The 16,709-nt window shown below is 33.9% G+C and overlaps 3 protein-coding genes across 3 annotated transcripts; 2 read left to right on the forward strand and 1 right to left on the reverse strand.

Moving 5' to 3' along the window:
• Positions 1–1,821: 1,821 nt before the first annotated feature.
• On the forward strand, positions 1,822–9,977 carry LOC130945369 (stearoyl-[acyl-carrier-protein] 9-desaturase 6, chloroplastic-like). Its single transcript, XM_057874096.1, has 3 exons — positions 1,822–2,100; positions 8,446–8,739; positions 9,308–9,977. Exons 1-3 carry the CDS (start codon positions 1,822–1,824, stop codon positions 9,875–9,877), a joined length of 1,143 nt encoding a protein of 380 aa, XP_057730079.1. The 3' UTR covers positions 9,878–9,977.
• Positions 9,978–12,670: 2,693 nt separating this feature from the next.
• Positions 12,671–13,231, forward strand: LOC130945370 (protein TRACHEARY ELEMENT DIFFERENTIATION-RELATED 7A-like). Its single transcript, XM_057874097.1, has one exon. The coding sequence runs from the start codon at positions 12,671–12,673 to the stop codon at positions 13,229–13,231; it is 561 nt and encodes a 186-aa protein (XP_057730080.1).
• A 292-nt stretch (positions 13,232–13,523) lies between these two features.
• Positions 13,524–16,144, reverse strand: LOC130943997 (alcohol dehydrogenase 1). The gene is made up of 10 exons (XM_057872110.1): positions 15,910–16,144; positions 15,647–15,783; positions 15,423–15,469; positions 14,918–15,243; positions 14,739–14,821; positions 14,573–14,648; positions 14,382–14,443; positions 14,206–14,301; positions 13,946–14,107; positions 13,524–13,847 (listed from the first exon to the last, which is right to left on the reverse strand). Exons 1-10 carry the CDS (start codon positions 15,944–15,946, stop codon positions 13,731–13,733), a joined length of 1,143 nt encoding a protein of 380 aa, XP_057728093.1. The 5' UTR covers positions 15,947–16,144; the 3' UTR covers positions 13,524–13,730.
• Positions 16,145–16,709: the final 565 nt, after the last annotated feature.

Raw genomic sequence — 16,709 nt, forward strand, 5'->3', positions numbered from 1 at the left:
AAGTGAGATTTCAATCAAACTACTTATATGGTCATATCTAAATAATATTAATAAATTTTTTTGTTATTTTCTGTATCTTTTAACTCGGTAGAATAAGAACTAATCCGTCGCGATGAAAGCATATATATATATACAAGTACAACTATCTACAATGATTAATTTTTCCCAAAATTTAACTTGTCCAGTTGTCCCCTCACCAATGCATGTAGTCCATCCCTACATGCCAGTATTTTTAATGGCAATTGATTACTTTAACACATTTCTTCCAAAAGTTAGGCACGATTAATTGGGTTGCAATGTCATTCATTGATATACTTTTCATAAGCAAGTGTAACTTTTAAATAAGATAGGAAAAACCACTAAAACACCTCTAATGATTGATGCCTAACTTTTGCTAATAATGGACACATAAAAAGAAAAATAAAAAATTCTCATTAAAAAGATTGGCATGCAGGGAAAAACCCACATGCATTGGTGAAAGGGCAAGTTAAATTTTAGGAAAAATTAATAATTTTATATATATTCCATTATTATTATATTTCATTTGTCTCATAATAAAATATAAATTGTTTTATTGAGTTTTATATTAAGGAAAATTTATTTTATTAAACTTAACAAATAACAATAATTTACTTATTAAATTTGATCTAATATAGAAACTATAAATAAATAAATTAACCCAACAAAAAATTTTATATATATATTAAAAATAATTTGATTTGAATTTTGTTCTCCCTCTCATTTTGAATTTTGTCCAAGCTGTGTTTGAAAAATAATTTTTTTTATCTTTTGTTAAGACATAGTTAGACACAACAGACATACATATTAGACGAATGTCGTACTTAAAATGTGTCCAACACACATACACGACAACTCAACGAATTTTCTGTATTTCATAAGATTAAATTCAAACCATTTCAAACAAAATTGCTCATCCAATCAAATCAAAACCAAAAATTGATAGATCCATTTTTCAAAACCATATCAATCTAATCTAAACTACAAAATCTGATATATATAAAATTATTATCTTTATTATTAAATTTAAATTATAATATATTTAATTTGTTATATATTTTTATATTTTAGTCATGTATTATTATTATTGTTGTTTTGTAAGCATTCTGTTAATATAAAATGAGATTTATTTATTTATTTATTTTACTAATTTAAAGTTATTTTTAATTTTTAATATAAAAATTTAAAATTTTGATTTTTAGAAGCCGAATTATTTGATCCAATTCAAACTATAATAATTTGGATCGAATTTGATTTAAAAATAAAATTAAACTGATTCAATACAAACTACAATAAATTATATATTTTGAATTAGATTATATTTTTTAAATCGTTTTGAACTATATTATAAATTATTTTTATTGATGTGACATTACATAATTTAATGTACCTAACACATAATTTAATGCATCAAATTAAATTCTTAAAGTAAATTAAACTTTATTATATTTTTATAATTTTTCAAAAGTTATCAAAAGAATAAATAATTTTTGTGAATAATGAACTCAAAAATTGACCCAATAAAATAAAAAAATATTCCACCCCCAAATTACCTCATAAACTCTAACATTAAGATAATCATCCGTACACCTAATGAGTTGAACATCTAGCTATTGTTAACTTTGCATGAGTAAACCGAATCAAAAGAAATAACCATCCAATTAAGAATCAACATAATCAATCATCCGCATACCTATTGAATTGAATATCCGATATATTCATTGTTCACATTATTTAGTGTTTTTATAGTATACTATATATATATATATATTACCCTCATATATGACGATGTTCACACCTAAGATGGTAACACTTACATGGAACCATAATGGTTTCCATCACAGACAATCCAAATTCTCCAAGCCACATTCACGTAAACCTACACTTCCAAAGGCACCTTCTTCAACACTAAGAACTCCTAAAACATACTCACTACCACCAGAGAAGATTGAAGTTTTCAAGTCACTTGAGGGTTGGGCTTCACAGTGCATCTTGCCACTTGTCAAGCCCGTTGAGCAAAGCTGGCATCCCGTTGATTTTTTACCGGACTCGTCCCTGCCGGTGGAGGACTTCAACAATAAGGTGAGATCGCAATTTCATATTCATCGTATCTATATATGGCATCATGTATGGTTGGATATTATCTATGTTACCTTTCGTCGCTAAACTATTATTTAATGTCGTTTTCTTAGGGAATTAATTTTTTTTAACCTATAATCAAACAATAAATTAGTGAACAAATAAAAGTAAAGGGTTTGAGTTATTATTGACTAACTCTTGACTTAAAATAACAAGTTACGTTATTCCTGTAACATTACTCTTTCAATCTTTTCCTGTATATAATCAAATGACACTAGTATAATGTTTAGAAAAATCAGCAGATAGATTAGAAGCTTATATGTTTAATTTTTTTTTAAATAAAAAGTTTAACACATTAAGGTGGAACATCAATAAAAAAAATACTAGACAGATAAAATAAATTAATTCCTAATTATTTTTGACAATACCAACAACAACCCAAAAAATTAAATATCATTCCACTCTTTGTAACTCCTAATCGATTTGTTGACTACTTCCGTAACACCTATTTGTAATTTTTGAAGATTTCGTCATTCCTTTTCAATCAAGTGCTCTAAAAGATAACAATAAAACAAAACTCATCAATATTTTATTAATTCGACTGTACCATCTATGTTTTGAAGTCTTTCATTGTTATTCTTAACACACTAGCACCTTTCTTTTCTTCCAACTACACAACATCATTAAAGTCACCCATGTAGCAAAGAGGAACTTAATATATTCTCGATAAAAAGTTCAATTCTTTCCACACAACAAGCTTTTCCTCTCTTGTATGTGCATCATACACCAAGTAAACCGTGTCAATTCCTCTTCTATACACAATCATCTCTCTCCTTTATAATAATTACTCAACCTAAATATTATTTCATTCCACATTATTAATAAACCTCCGAAAACATCTTTCGATCTCACAAATTCCTAACCCACGGCATCATTTCCCTAAAATTGTACTACATCAAACTTAGTAAATATCTCTTTCTTTGTCTTTATCAATCCTAATATTCACATTATTTTTACGTTTAAATTTTTTACTATTTTTCACTTTTCAACACCTCCTAAACTCTTCACATTTCACAAGCTAAAATCATTTAAAAGCTTATATGTTTAATTATTGTAAGTATAATACCCACACTTAATTGACCTCAGAATCACTCACTCATATAAATAACGCTATCATATTTTTAATTTCTCAAACTCACTAATACTCTTATTAACAAGGAGAGAATTTTACAAAAACAAATACTAAGCATTCTTTTTCATATATATGGGACACAAAATATAAGAGATGCACCACCTATTTATAGTTGTATTTGGCGGTTTTAAAACTAAACAACTTGTAACCTAAGCTTAATGATTAAGCTTGGATATAAGGTGGTAACTTATTGAAAGTTGTAGAAGAAACTATCCAGCTGTAAATCTTTGAACATTTGACCATGATCCTTTGTAACATTTCTAGTTACTTCCATAATAATCATTTCAAATTTACTTCCTTCAATGTTTGACCAAGTTTTGACTAAACTTTTGTAAATGGCGGTGAATGATTTTACAAGTTGATTTAATTATCAACATTGCCTCCCTTAAATCAAACTTGCAGAATTAATCATTCTAAACATCTTCTTTAATTTGTAAAATAACTCTATCTTCAACGATTTTGTAAAGATATCTGCAACTTATTCTTTAGTTGGACAGTACTCGATCACAACTTCTTTTTCATTCACCAACTCTCTGATTTTGTGAAATCGAATATCAATATGTTTCGATCTTCCATGAAATACTGGATTTTTGCAAAGTGTAATAGCTGACTTGTTATCACAAAATATTGCTATTGGAGTACTTTGTTTCTCGTTCAATTCTTCAAGAATTCTTCTTAGCCAAACTGCTTGTGTTGCACAACTTGCTGCTGCTATATATTCTGCTTCTGCTGTAGATAGTGCTACTACTGGTTGTTTCTTTGACGACCATGAAATTGCACCAGAACCAAGATGAAATACAAACCCTGAAGTACTTTTCCTTGTTTCTATATCTCCGGCCCAATCACTATCAGTGTAGCCAACAAGATTTACTTCATTAGTATTCTCATAATAAATTTCATCATTTAAAGTACCTTTGATATATCGAAGAATTCTCTTTGCCGCTTGCAAATGGTTGATACAAGGCTCCTCCATAAATCTGCTAAGCAAAACAACTCCAAACACAATATATGGTCTAGTCGCAGTCAAGTATCTTAGACTTCCAATCAAGCTTTTGTAGTATGTGGGATTTACTGCTCTTCCTTTATCTTCTCTCAACAATTTGAACTTCTCTTCGACTGGAGTAGAAACTGGTTTTGAGTGCTCCATCTGAAATTTCTTCAAAATATCATTTGCATATTTCTTTTAAGAAATGAAAATTCCACCATCTTTTTGAACTACTTCAATGCCAAGAAAGTAAGACATCAAGCCCATATCTGTCATTTCAAAGTGCTTTATCATAGCCTCCCTGAATTCTGCAATTATCTTCAAATTGTTCCCAGTAAAGATCAAATCATTAACATAAAGACACACGATCAAGATATCTCCATTTTCAACGAACTTGATATAAAGAGTATGCTCAAACGGACATCTTCTGAAACCATTCTCAATGAAATAAGAATCAATCTTCTTGTACCATGCTCTTGGTGCTTGCTTTAATCCGTACAAAACTTTCTTCAATTTATAAACTTTATCTTCTTTTCCAAGAACTTCATATCCTACAGGTTGCTCAACATACACTTCTTCTTCTAGAGTGCCATTTAGAAATGCAGACTTAACATCCATTTGATGTATCTTCCACTTATTTTGAGCCGAGAGTGAAATAATCATACGAATAGTGTCTAACCTAGCAACAGAAGCAAATACTTCAAAATAATCGATACCTGGCTTTTGTTTATATCCCTTGGCAACTAATCTTGCTTTGAAACGATCAACTTCACCATTGGGTTTGTACTTAGTCTTGTAAACCCACTTTACTCCAATCGGCTTCTTATCTGCTGGTAAATCTGTCAACTCCCATGTGTCATTTTTCTCAATGGCATGAATCTCCTCATCCATTGCTTTCTTCCAATTGTTGTCTTTAAAGGCTTCTTCAAAGTTCAATGGCTCACAATCTGAAAATAAAGCAAAATTTATTATTTCTTCATCGGACGGATCGTTGTCATTGCCAACCTCATAATCTGCTAATCTAGCTGGTAGTCTCTTCTCTCTTTGAGGTCTTCTAGATGATTCTGGTTGCTCGGTTGTATCAGGTTGTCTTTCTTCTTCATCATCACATGTATTTGAAATTATAATTGGATACTTTTCTGTCTTTGTGTTCCAGTCCCATATGTCTTTCTCGTCGAACGTCACATCTCTGCTGATGATCACTTTCTTTGATACTGGATTGTACAACTTGTATGCTTTTGAGTCTGTGCTATAGCCAATAAAGATACACTTCTCGCTTTTGTCATCTAACTTCTTCCTTAATTGATCTGGTACGTGGGCATAAGCGATACACCCAAAGACTCTGAAATGATGAATGGAAGGCCGCTTTCCACTCCAAGCTTCCTCTGGAGTTTTATCACGAACACTTTTTCTTGGACACCTGTTTAAAATATGAACTGCTGTTGCGACTACTTCTGCCCAAAACTCTTTAGGCATTTGTTTTCACTTGAGCATGCATCTGACCATATCCATGATGGTTCTATTCTTTCTTTCAGCAACTCCATTTTGTTGAGGAGTGTATCTAGTTGTTAGTTGGTGTTGAATTCTGTGTTGCTTAAAGTATTCTGAACATGCAAGATATTCTGTTCCTCTGTCTGTTCTGAGAATTTTGATTTTACAGCCACTTTGTTTTTCGACAAGCGCCTTGAATGTCTTAAAGACATCACATGCTTCAGATTTTTGCTTCAGAAAGTATACCCATGTATATCTACTAAAATCATCAATAAAAGTGATAAAGTACCTGCTACCACCATTACTTGGAACTTCTACAGAATAGAGATCTGAATGCACAATTTCAAGTAATCTTCTAGCTCTCCAAGACTTTCCTGTAGGGAATGGATCTTTGTGCTTCTTTCCCAGTTGACAAATCTCACAAATACAATTGGGAATATGAATCCGTGGTAGACCAGAAACAAGTCCTTTTCTTGACAGGTAGTTTAGGCCAGAAAAATGAAAGTGCCCAAACCGCATATGCCACAACCAGTTATCATCAAGTATCTCAGAACTCATGCAAGAGGGATTAACATGTTGAATTTTTAACGGAAACATTCTGTTTGAAGTCATCTTTGCTTTATCAATGAACCTTCCATTGTTGTCATATACAGTGCAATATCCACGATAAGTTATCATCTTATATCCCTTCTCAGATAATTGCCCCATACTCAGTAAATTGTAATCAAGTTCAGGAGCATAGAAAACATCAGAAATATAACTCAGAGAACTATCTTTCAATCTGATTGGTATGTGCCCTTTTCCTTCAATAGGGATCTTTGTACTATTACCAAATTTCAATAATAGTTTAACTGAATCATCTAATGAAGAAAATAACTCCTTTCTACCAGACATATGATTACTGCAAGCATTATCCAAGTACCATATATTTTCATCTTCAGCACATGAATTACTTGTAAAAAATAAAGTCTGAGTACCCGGATTATCATCAGTATTTTGATGCTGATTTTCTGCAACGTGTGCTTGATTGTTATTCACCATTTTGAATCTGCAATCTGCTACTTTGTGTCCATACTTTCCACAATGAAAACAGTTGAAATTGGTTCTTTCTTGATAAAAATTGCCTCGACCTCTTCCTCGGTTGACAGGCCTGAAATTCGTTCCACCTCTTCCTTGATTAGGTGGTGTAAAATTGTTGTAACTTCCTTGGTTGTAATTGCCACGACCTCTACCTCTGAAACTTCCTCTGCCTCTACTTTGAAAATTAAAACCACGACCTCGTCCTTCTTGTGTACGGTTTGATTCTGCAACGTTGTTGAAATTCACTCGGGTTTTCAGGACTTCTTCGGTTGATTTTTCAGACTTCTCCAGTATTCTACTGATGTGGCTTTCCATGGTTCCTTGCAACTCTGCAATCGTCATGGTGTCCATATCGTGTGACTCTAGTATCGTAGTCACCACATGGTCATACTTCATCGGCATGGTGCGAAGAATTTTCTCCACTACTTTGCTATCGGGCATATCTTCTCCATAGACTCTCATCTTATTGACAAGATCTGTAACACAAGTAAAATATTGCTCAACGGTTTCTGAGCTAGACATCTCGTACCTTTTATATTCTCTTCTTAAAGATTGTAGCTTTGCTTTTTGAGCTTTATCTACGCCTTTGTATGACAGCTTCAACGTGTTCCATGCTTCCTTTGCACTTTTGGTATTTGCTATTTTGCCAAACACCGTATAATCTACTCCTTGATGAATTTGAGATAGCGCCAATTGATCTTTCCTCTGTTGAGCAGCATCTGCTCCTTCTTGCAAACCTGGTTCAATGAAGTTCCACAGGTTCTGGGCCTTCAAATGGGTAGACATCAAAGTCTCCCAATAACTATAATCAAGTTTCCTATCTAACTTGGGACCGGACCACACAATATTGAAGTGTTTGCCATACTGACTCTATGAATAAACAACTATGTGAGAACTCTCCCACACCTTACAAACTCTCAAACACCAGGCGCTGGATTAACCAGCTCTGATACCAAATGTAAGTATAATACCCACACTTAATTGACCTCAGAATCACTCACTCATATAAATAACGCTATCATATTTTTAATTTCTCAAACTCACTAATACTCATATTAACAAGGAGAGAATTTTACAAAAACAAATACTAAGCATTCTTTTTCATATATATGGGACACAAAATATAAGAGATGCACCACCTATTTATAGTTGTATTTGGCGGTTTTAAAACTAAACAACTTATAACCTAAGCTTAATGATTAAGCTTGGATATAAGGTGGTAACTTATTGAAAGTTGTAGAAGAAACTATCCAACTGTAAATCTTTGAACATTTGACCATGATCCTTTGTAACATTTATAGTTACTTCCATAATAATCATTTCAAATTTACTTCCTTCGATGTTTGACCAAGTTTTGACTAAACTTTTGTAAATGGCGGTGAATGATTTTACAAGTTGATTTAATTATCAACAATTATTTCTAGAAAATTTCATGCTAGTCTAAAATCGTTTGTTATAATACTTTTTATATACTTAAAAACCAACTTAAATATTTGTAAGTTTATATATATATATATATATACTTAAATTGACAAGGTATGTTGATATATATTATTTAATACTAACTCATGATATATATTGACTAAACAAAAATGCTTAGGTGAGGGACCTAAGAGATCGGACAGCTGAACTTCCAGACGATTATTTAGTGGTTTTGGTGGGTGATATGATCACGGAGGAAGCTTTGCCCACTTATCAAACAAGGTTGAACCAGCTCCATGGCGTTGCGGATAAGACGGGCTCATGCACAAGCCCGTGGGCAGTGTGGTCTCGGGCTTGGACCGCAGAAGAGAATAGGCATGGAGACTTGCTCCACACTTATTTGTACCTTTCAGGTCGAGTTGATATGCGTATGATTGACCGGACCATCCATTACTTGATTGCAGCTGGCATGGTGAGACGCATTTTCTTCCTGCTATTTAATAGGTTTTTTTTTTTTTTTCGAAGATTTATATATGTGGGTCCAATGATAATACTAATTGTCTTGTTTACCAGTTTGATTACCAATTTGAATTTCAGAACTTTAGTTAAAAGAAGACTAATGAATTATTCTTTGATACTAAATAATTCCCCACCTTACCTTTGGTGATGAGATGTTAATGGAATATGTTCAAATTTGTCTTCTCCAGAGTTTTGGTGTTTAATCTTTTTCATTTAAAAATAAAAGTTTTGCGAATGCAACTATTTTTATTGTAAAAATTGTTCTTTTTTGGCCGCTTAATTAGCTAGTGCACACTCATTACATTATCATCTTAAACTTTCGATGATACCACGTGATTAAGATATTTTGATAATTCAATTCAATTAAATTAGTATAATAACTTAAGAATTAATAACTAAAAATTTAAATTGAAGAAAAAGAAAAAAAATATAACAACAAAAAAAAATTAATTACAAAAATAACTTTTCTAAAATTTTTACATTACTACAAAACTAATCTGAAATTTATTATTTTGGTGTAGCAATGGGATATAGACAAGAATCCATATATGGGATTTGTGTACACATCATTTCAAGAACGAGCTACTTTTATTTCACACGGCAACACGGCTCGGCTTGCTAAGAAAAACGGTGATCCAGTGCTTGCGCGAATATGTGGCACCATTGCTGCAGATGAAAAGCGTCACGAGAATGCATACGTAAAGATCGTTGAGAAGCTTCTAGAAGTGGATCCTACAGAGACAATGGTAGGAATATCAAACATGATGCGCAAGGGAATTACAATGCCAGCACTCTTGATGCAGGATGGGAAGGATCCACACCTCTTTGATCACTTCTCTGCAGTGGCACAACGACTTGGTGTCTACACAGCCGCTGATTATGCTGACATTTTGGAGTTTTTGATCCAACGGTGGAAATTAGAGAAGATACAGGATTTAACGACTGAAGGAAGACGTGCACAGGATTTTGTGTGTGGTCTAGCACCCAGGATTAGAAGGTTGCAAGAACGAGCTGATGAAAGAGCGCGTAAAACAGAGACACATAGTGTCAAATTTAGTTGGATTTTCAATAAGGAAGTGTCATTGTTATAAAAGAAGTAAATTCATCACTCATTCCTATTAGTAGACAAAAGTCAAAACACTTATAAGCAAACCAACTTAGTTTCGTCTCGTCATCCATTCACTCGTTTAAATAAATGTCAGAATTTAAATATTATTTAATAGATTAACAATAGATTTTAAAATAAAGTTTAGATCTCCAACTATACAAAAATGCTGTAAAAAAAACACAAAATTTAAACTCAGACAATTGTCTAATATTTTAAAAAGTGTTGTGTTGTTTATAAATAAATTAGAAAATATGTAGATTCATTTTATATATTATATAAACGATGATACTAAATTATTATAAAATTAGGTTTGTCATATTGCTTTTTTCTTTTTTTTGGTGACTTAAAAGAAAATAAACAAAAACAAAGAAAGAAAAAAAAACAAGAAACTGTTTAAGAAAGGCAATACTACTCTCAAACTCCTTTCAAGGCAACGGAAGCTTCATTTGGGGAGAAAGGATACTCATTGCAGTCTTTGCTATGATGTCTGCTACTGTATTTGCATCTCTCAAGATCAACTGAAGATCAGCACGCCATTTCCAAGACATGATATCTCGGATTTTTAACACGGATCACCCAGAGCAATCTTGTAAATTATTGACAATAATAAAAGCCTCCACACAGTCTGTTTCACATATAATGTCTCTTTGTCGCGAGTCTCATGCTAAAAGAAAGCTTCTCCAAATAGCAAACAACTCTCCTTGCAAAATGCTACGACTCTCAATTGTTTCCAGACAGTCTCGTTGCCACCTTCCCTTCCAATCTCTGCTAACACAAGCAAAACCAACTCGAGCACCACTTTCAGGATAGCTAGCATCACAATTAATCTTAAAAGTACCCACTGAGGAGGGAATTCAAGAGCCACTAATGGTTGAGGGGATAGACAGTCGTTGCAACTCAAAAATATTTCGGAACTCCGATCCTTTTCCAAGGACAAAGCCATACCAATCACCTTGTCTGTGGTCCAATGCTCATGAGGATGAAAGATCTCGTTATTATTATTATTATTATTATTATTATTATTATTATTATTATTATTGATGGAATGGATTTTTTTTTTCTATTGACATAACTTTTTGGTATTATAAGTATAGAAAGCTATATTTTTATTTCTTCTTTCCGTGTTTATTTTGTTATTCTTTCTTTCTCTTGTATGTTGTTAGAGAGATTGTCTCCTCAAATATTTATTTTTAGATTTTTCTAGTGTCCTTTTTTCTACAACTTTCTTTGTAAACTCTATGGGAATTAGGGTCTTCCATTTGTGAATACTTATTTCTCCTTATCATTTTGCAAGGTGTGTGTTCTTGGTCGAATGATATTAGTATTGATGACATTGATTGTTAAAATATTTTTTACAAAAAAATTAATAACGTCTACATTTTTCTAAAAATAAACACGATAAATTAAATAATTTTCAATGATTAAAATCTTTTGTTATTATTTAGTATAGCGACTCAGCTTCAATTTTCTTGATTGGTAAAATGTCTTTGTGATCATATAATTTTGATACCCGTTTTTTATGTTAAAATCATTAGATTATGTTACAGCCTGGCCCAAGCCACTCGCGGGTCGGCCCGACCCACTGAGAACCCGACCCGAGCGGTCGGGCGCGCACGACCCACTTCGCGACCCGGACACGCGTCCTTGACAGCTCTCCACAGCAGCTGTACGGAAGCTTCGAGGAAGGTGGGCCTATCCTCGCAGGGCCCACCTCTGACACGGTATAAATGGGGAAGGACCTGCCCTTCCCCCAAGGTACGTCACTTTTCCACCCATCATTTCCCCCGCCTGCACACTAGCTGACTAGAGCGTCGGAGTGTCTTTGCAGGTGGAACTCCCACTCTCCTTGACAACGGGAGTTCGGCTACGCGGCAAATCCGAACCTAGTACAACCGTGATTGAGGCGTTCTCATCCCATCCCATAACCACCCGACCTGTCCGGCAACCGACAACCGAACAGATTACAAAGATTTTGTAATTGTGGTGGTGTTTGAGTGTTATTGCCATCTTGAAGGGTTATCAGATATGTATCGGAATCAAATTCTTTTGGTTTTATGTATGTAGAATTGATTATGGTGACTTATTTCACCAAAAATTTATTTTAGTTAAGTGATTCTCATAAAGTATTACTACTGTTACTATATGTCAAAATATTAAAGAATGAAACCTGAACTGCCTCTATTACTTCATTTTTATACTCTAATCTCGAAACTCTGTTAGTCTCATCAGTCATTATTATCAACTAGAATAAATTCAAACAAAATGAAGTCTATCAGATTTTATGCAATTTGTTGGATTATAAATTGATAGCTTGCAAGTAATATAAACGGAATAATTAATCCCGTTCAATATATCTTGTTTTCTTCAAAGTGTAAAGCAAAATGTAGAATAAGATAATAAGTCAGTGATAAATCTAGAAATGTTCTGAATTCAAGTGTTTTACACACATTTCAAATACCAAATATTGCACATATCAAAGGTGGCATGAATATGTCTTCTGAGAAATGATGATTTTCTTGTAAACGAGTTACAGAAAAATGTTTCTTACACGTCTTGGCCAATACATAAAAAACAGAGAAGAATGTGGTGAAGCAAAATAAGCTAAGGAACTAGTCATAAGTGTTTTTCACTGCAAACAATCCTTTCAGAATGAGATCCAAGTTACTATTGTAATGCGTCCGTACCCCAAAGTTCTTGCTATATAAATTCAATTAAGCCATAACATCAGAAAACAACATAAGATCAGATAAAAACTCTGAAAAATATTCATCAATTGATGGCATCTTCTCAGCCAAATATTCATTTCAACTTCCCTCAGTTCCCTCCTCCACCACCATCCCACCCTTTCAACTATCCGCCACCGCCACCGCCACCGCCACCCTCACATTGTTTCACTCCTCCACCACCCCACGCGCACCCACCACCATCACCGCACCACCCTGTGCTTCCACCACCATACCCAGTTCCAACACCACCCTCTCCAGATAACCACCACCCAACTATCATAGTGATTGTGTTTGTATCCTTTGGAGGCCTTTTGTTCCTTTCAGTGCTGGCTTTTGCTCTGTTTTGCCTGATCAAGAAGATGAAGAAGAAGAAGAAACAAGAAACTGATATCATCCATTTTGATGAGCACAGGCATGTCACTGAAGCCATTGTGCCTGGCCCTTGTGGTGAGCAAGTGGTGGTGCTATCAGTTGACGATGATGTCCACATTGACGAAGAAATCATCAAGAATGAGGAATTTGGTCATGCTATGCAGGAAAAACAATCATCAACTGCCAATGAAGGCAATGATCCTAGAAGCCCTGATCATGATCATCAGCAGAAAGCTTGAAAATAAAAGACTTCATTGAAAGACTTCATTGAAAGATTATTGATCTTAATCTTTCACACTTAAAGCTGTTTTTTTTTTTTTTTCTTCTTTCAATGATATCCTCCTTGTAAAAATTGACGAATTCTCAACATGTTGATGATGTATTATGTATAAAATCCTATGTAGATAAGACCATAAACGGTTGCATTTTATCACACATAACATTAACATGCCAATTTGGGAACTAAGAATTCAGACATGCAACTATATCACTGAGATAAAAGAAATGCTAAAAATGTGACAAGAACAAGAATTTGACAACAATATTTTTATTTATCAGAAACAGAAACTACACAATGGCAGTAGGAAAAGGCCTATCATTCATTCTCTACATTCAAAATCAAACTCCACAAACTCGATAACTTTTAAAAGGGATTACAAAAGACGTTTATTTTTGTTTTTTTCTTTTTCTCTGAAAGAGAACCGTCCCCTATCAGGGACAATTTTCTCACTGTTAAGCTTATTCATCCATCCGAATGATGCACCTGATGGCCTCTCCTTTCAGCATCAAATCAAAAGCCTTGTTAATCTCTGAGAACGGAACAGTGTGAGTGATGAATTTCTCAAGTTCCAACTCCTGAATTATAACCAATGAAGAGATCCATTAGCAACATGAATAAAAAAACATATCAACTTGTTAAGACTACAATGAAGAGTTTAGTATAAAAAGCTTACCCCTCTCATGTACTTCTCCACAACATTAGGAAGATCGGTTCGGGGTTTGTAATTACCATAGAAGGTACCCTTGAGAGTCCTCTCATTCAAGAAGTTTGTAGGATGAGTTTTGAAAGCATCATCTTTGCTTGGCACACCAACAAGAACAGCAACACCCCAACCCTGAAAAGGGAATAGAATATTTAAGTTTCAGTATTAGTAAATAACTTAACAGCATTATAGCAACAAATTAAAAAAAGAACAAGTTCTGATTCAATTACATCATGGACACATTCAAATGCTGAGATCATAGCTTGGATGCTGCCAGTACATTCAACAGAACGATCCACACCTCCATTGGTCATTTCAGCAATTACCTGTTGAGCAACATTAACATCTTAGTCTTTCTTCCATGAAAGTATAAATAATTATGGAGAAAAACTTAGAATGAACTAACCTCTTGTACAGGTTTGTTATGATCTTTTGGGTTTACAAATTCATTAACCCCAAACTTCTTGGCTGCCAACAATAGTAAAATGAGAAAATACCATTAGTAAGTGAATACAATTTGTAGTTTTGGGAAACTTGCTCAATTTATTCTATGCTTAGTCATCTATTACATTTGATTCAAAGAGAATGGCATTATACCTAATTCGAATCGGCTGGAAACTAAATCAACCCCAATGATTCTTGATGCACCAGAAATCCTTGCCCCTTCAGCAGCCTAAAAAAGAACAAGAGTCACTACTCACTAATGCCCTTGATCCATAGCTATAAAAAACTGCAATGCAAAGAAAAATAGAGGGTAACATACAGCAAGACCAACAGCTCCGAGTCCAAAAACAGCAACAGAAGAACCAGGTTTTGGTTTTGCAACATTGATAGTGGCACCAAGACCTACAAAACATGAAAATGAAACTGAATTGTCAGAGAAGAGAATCACCAACAAACAAAATGTAAGGAAATATACTAATCTAGGATGATGTTGCAAACCTGTGCAGATTCCACAGCTGAGAACACAAACTTTATCAAGTGGTGCTTCAGGGTTGATCTTTGCAACACATCCAGCATGAACCACAGTGTATTCACTGAATGTGGAGGTCCCAACAAAGTGGTAAATTGGTTTTCCCTTAATGGAGAATCTTGATTCTTGATCATGGATCATGACACCCCTGTCAGTGTTGATCCTGAGAAGGTCACACATGTTGCTCTCCTCCGACTTGCAGTGAGGGCATTCGCCACACTCTCCGGTGAACACAGGGAGGGCATGGTCACCTGGTTTCAGATGAGTCACTCCCTCTCCTACACTCTCCACAATCCTGCATCGTTACCAATATCATTGTTCTTTAACTTTCTTAATCGTGTTTGATATAATGTTGTATAATGAATGAACCAATGTACATGGTAAAGAATCACAGAACTTAATACAAAGAAGTTTATGCTGAGGGATTCAATTCTTATGACACACAGTTTAAAAAACAGTAGAGAATAGACATACCCTCCAGCTTCATGACCAAATATCCGAGGAAATAATGGAGTCTGGCCCTGAAATTGGGAAAAGAGAAAGTAACATATTAAACTCTTGTGATGCATATAATAATAATAATAATAATAATAATAATAAAGAAAAAAAAAACTTGAGAAATGAAGAAACAATCATGAAGTAATCCCTATTCCCTAATCAACTTGCGATCAAGCTACATCACTATATAAATTTCAAACCTTGGCTTCCCAGAAGTAAACATCGGTGTGGCAAAGTGAGGTGTAGAGGATCTTCAAACGGACTTCACCGGCCTTAGGTGGCGCAACCTCCACTTCTTCAATCACCAATGGCTTCCCTGCCTCCCATGCAACCGCAGCTAAAAAAGCACCACCACATTCCAATCAAGTCCATTTAGTTTTTGAAAACTCGATTAAGAGTAAAAATAAGAGGATTAGCTTAGATTAAATTAGATCTATTGATGAAAGATCAGACGATGACTAACCTCGGCACTTGATGATTTGACCAGCAGTGTTAGACATGATTAATCACAGAAAGAACAGAGACAAACTTCAATTCAATAATGAGAGAGAAAATTTGATCGATGAGTTGAAATGGAAAACACTGGTTGGGTTATATAGTAAGGGGTTAAGATTCTTTAAACCACTAGTAAGTAAACACCGCTGGTTTTGTTTACAAGCGGCGCCTTATGGTTCAACGCACACAACACAAAGACACGTAACTCTGTTGCTGGTTTCTCTCTTTTTCCTTTCCCTTGTTTTCTCTCTACATTCCTTGCCCAATCATCATCAATTATTCAACTTATTTTCTTTTTCTGATTTAATTAAAGTCTTTTTCAATTTTTTTTTTTGGATTTGCCTAATATAATATAAAGTGCATAGAATAGTTATCGTACCAACTTGTTTGTATTAATGTTTAGGGAACAGTCCCGTTAAAACGATGTGCCACGACAGTACATACATAGAAATAGAATCTCGAACAAACTAGGACTACACCAACACCATCCGCGTGTAACATTTTTTTGCTTTTAATTCCTTAATAAGTGATTTTAAAAGATTTGTTAACAAAATTTGTTTACATATTTTATCCAATATATGGTAAAATCCGGGTCTTTGGTCGTATCTACGACCATGTGTCATCCTTTTATTAACTTTCGTTTCTTAAATTTTGAAATAGGGTTATTAATTAGTAATAGGATAGGATTAAATTAGAGTAAAATGACAATCAAATTTTAGAGGATTTTAATTTTAGACTAAAGGTTGGTTTGAGAAGTTTCCAAAAAAA

This window comes from Arachis stenosperma, chromosome 8 (assembly GCF_014773155.1).
Source record: "Arachis stenosperma cultivar V10309 chromosome 8, arast.V10309.gnm1.PFL2, whole genome shotgun sequence".
Taxonomy (NCBI): Eukaryota; Viridiplantae; Streptophyta; class Magnoliopsida; order Fabales; family Fabaceae; genus Arachis; species Arachis stenosperma.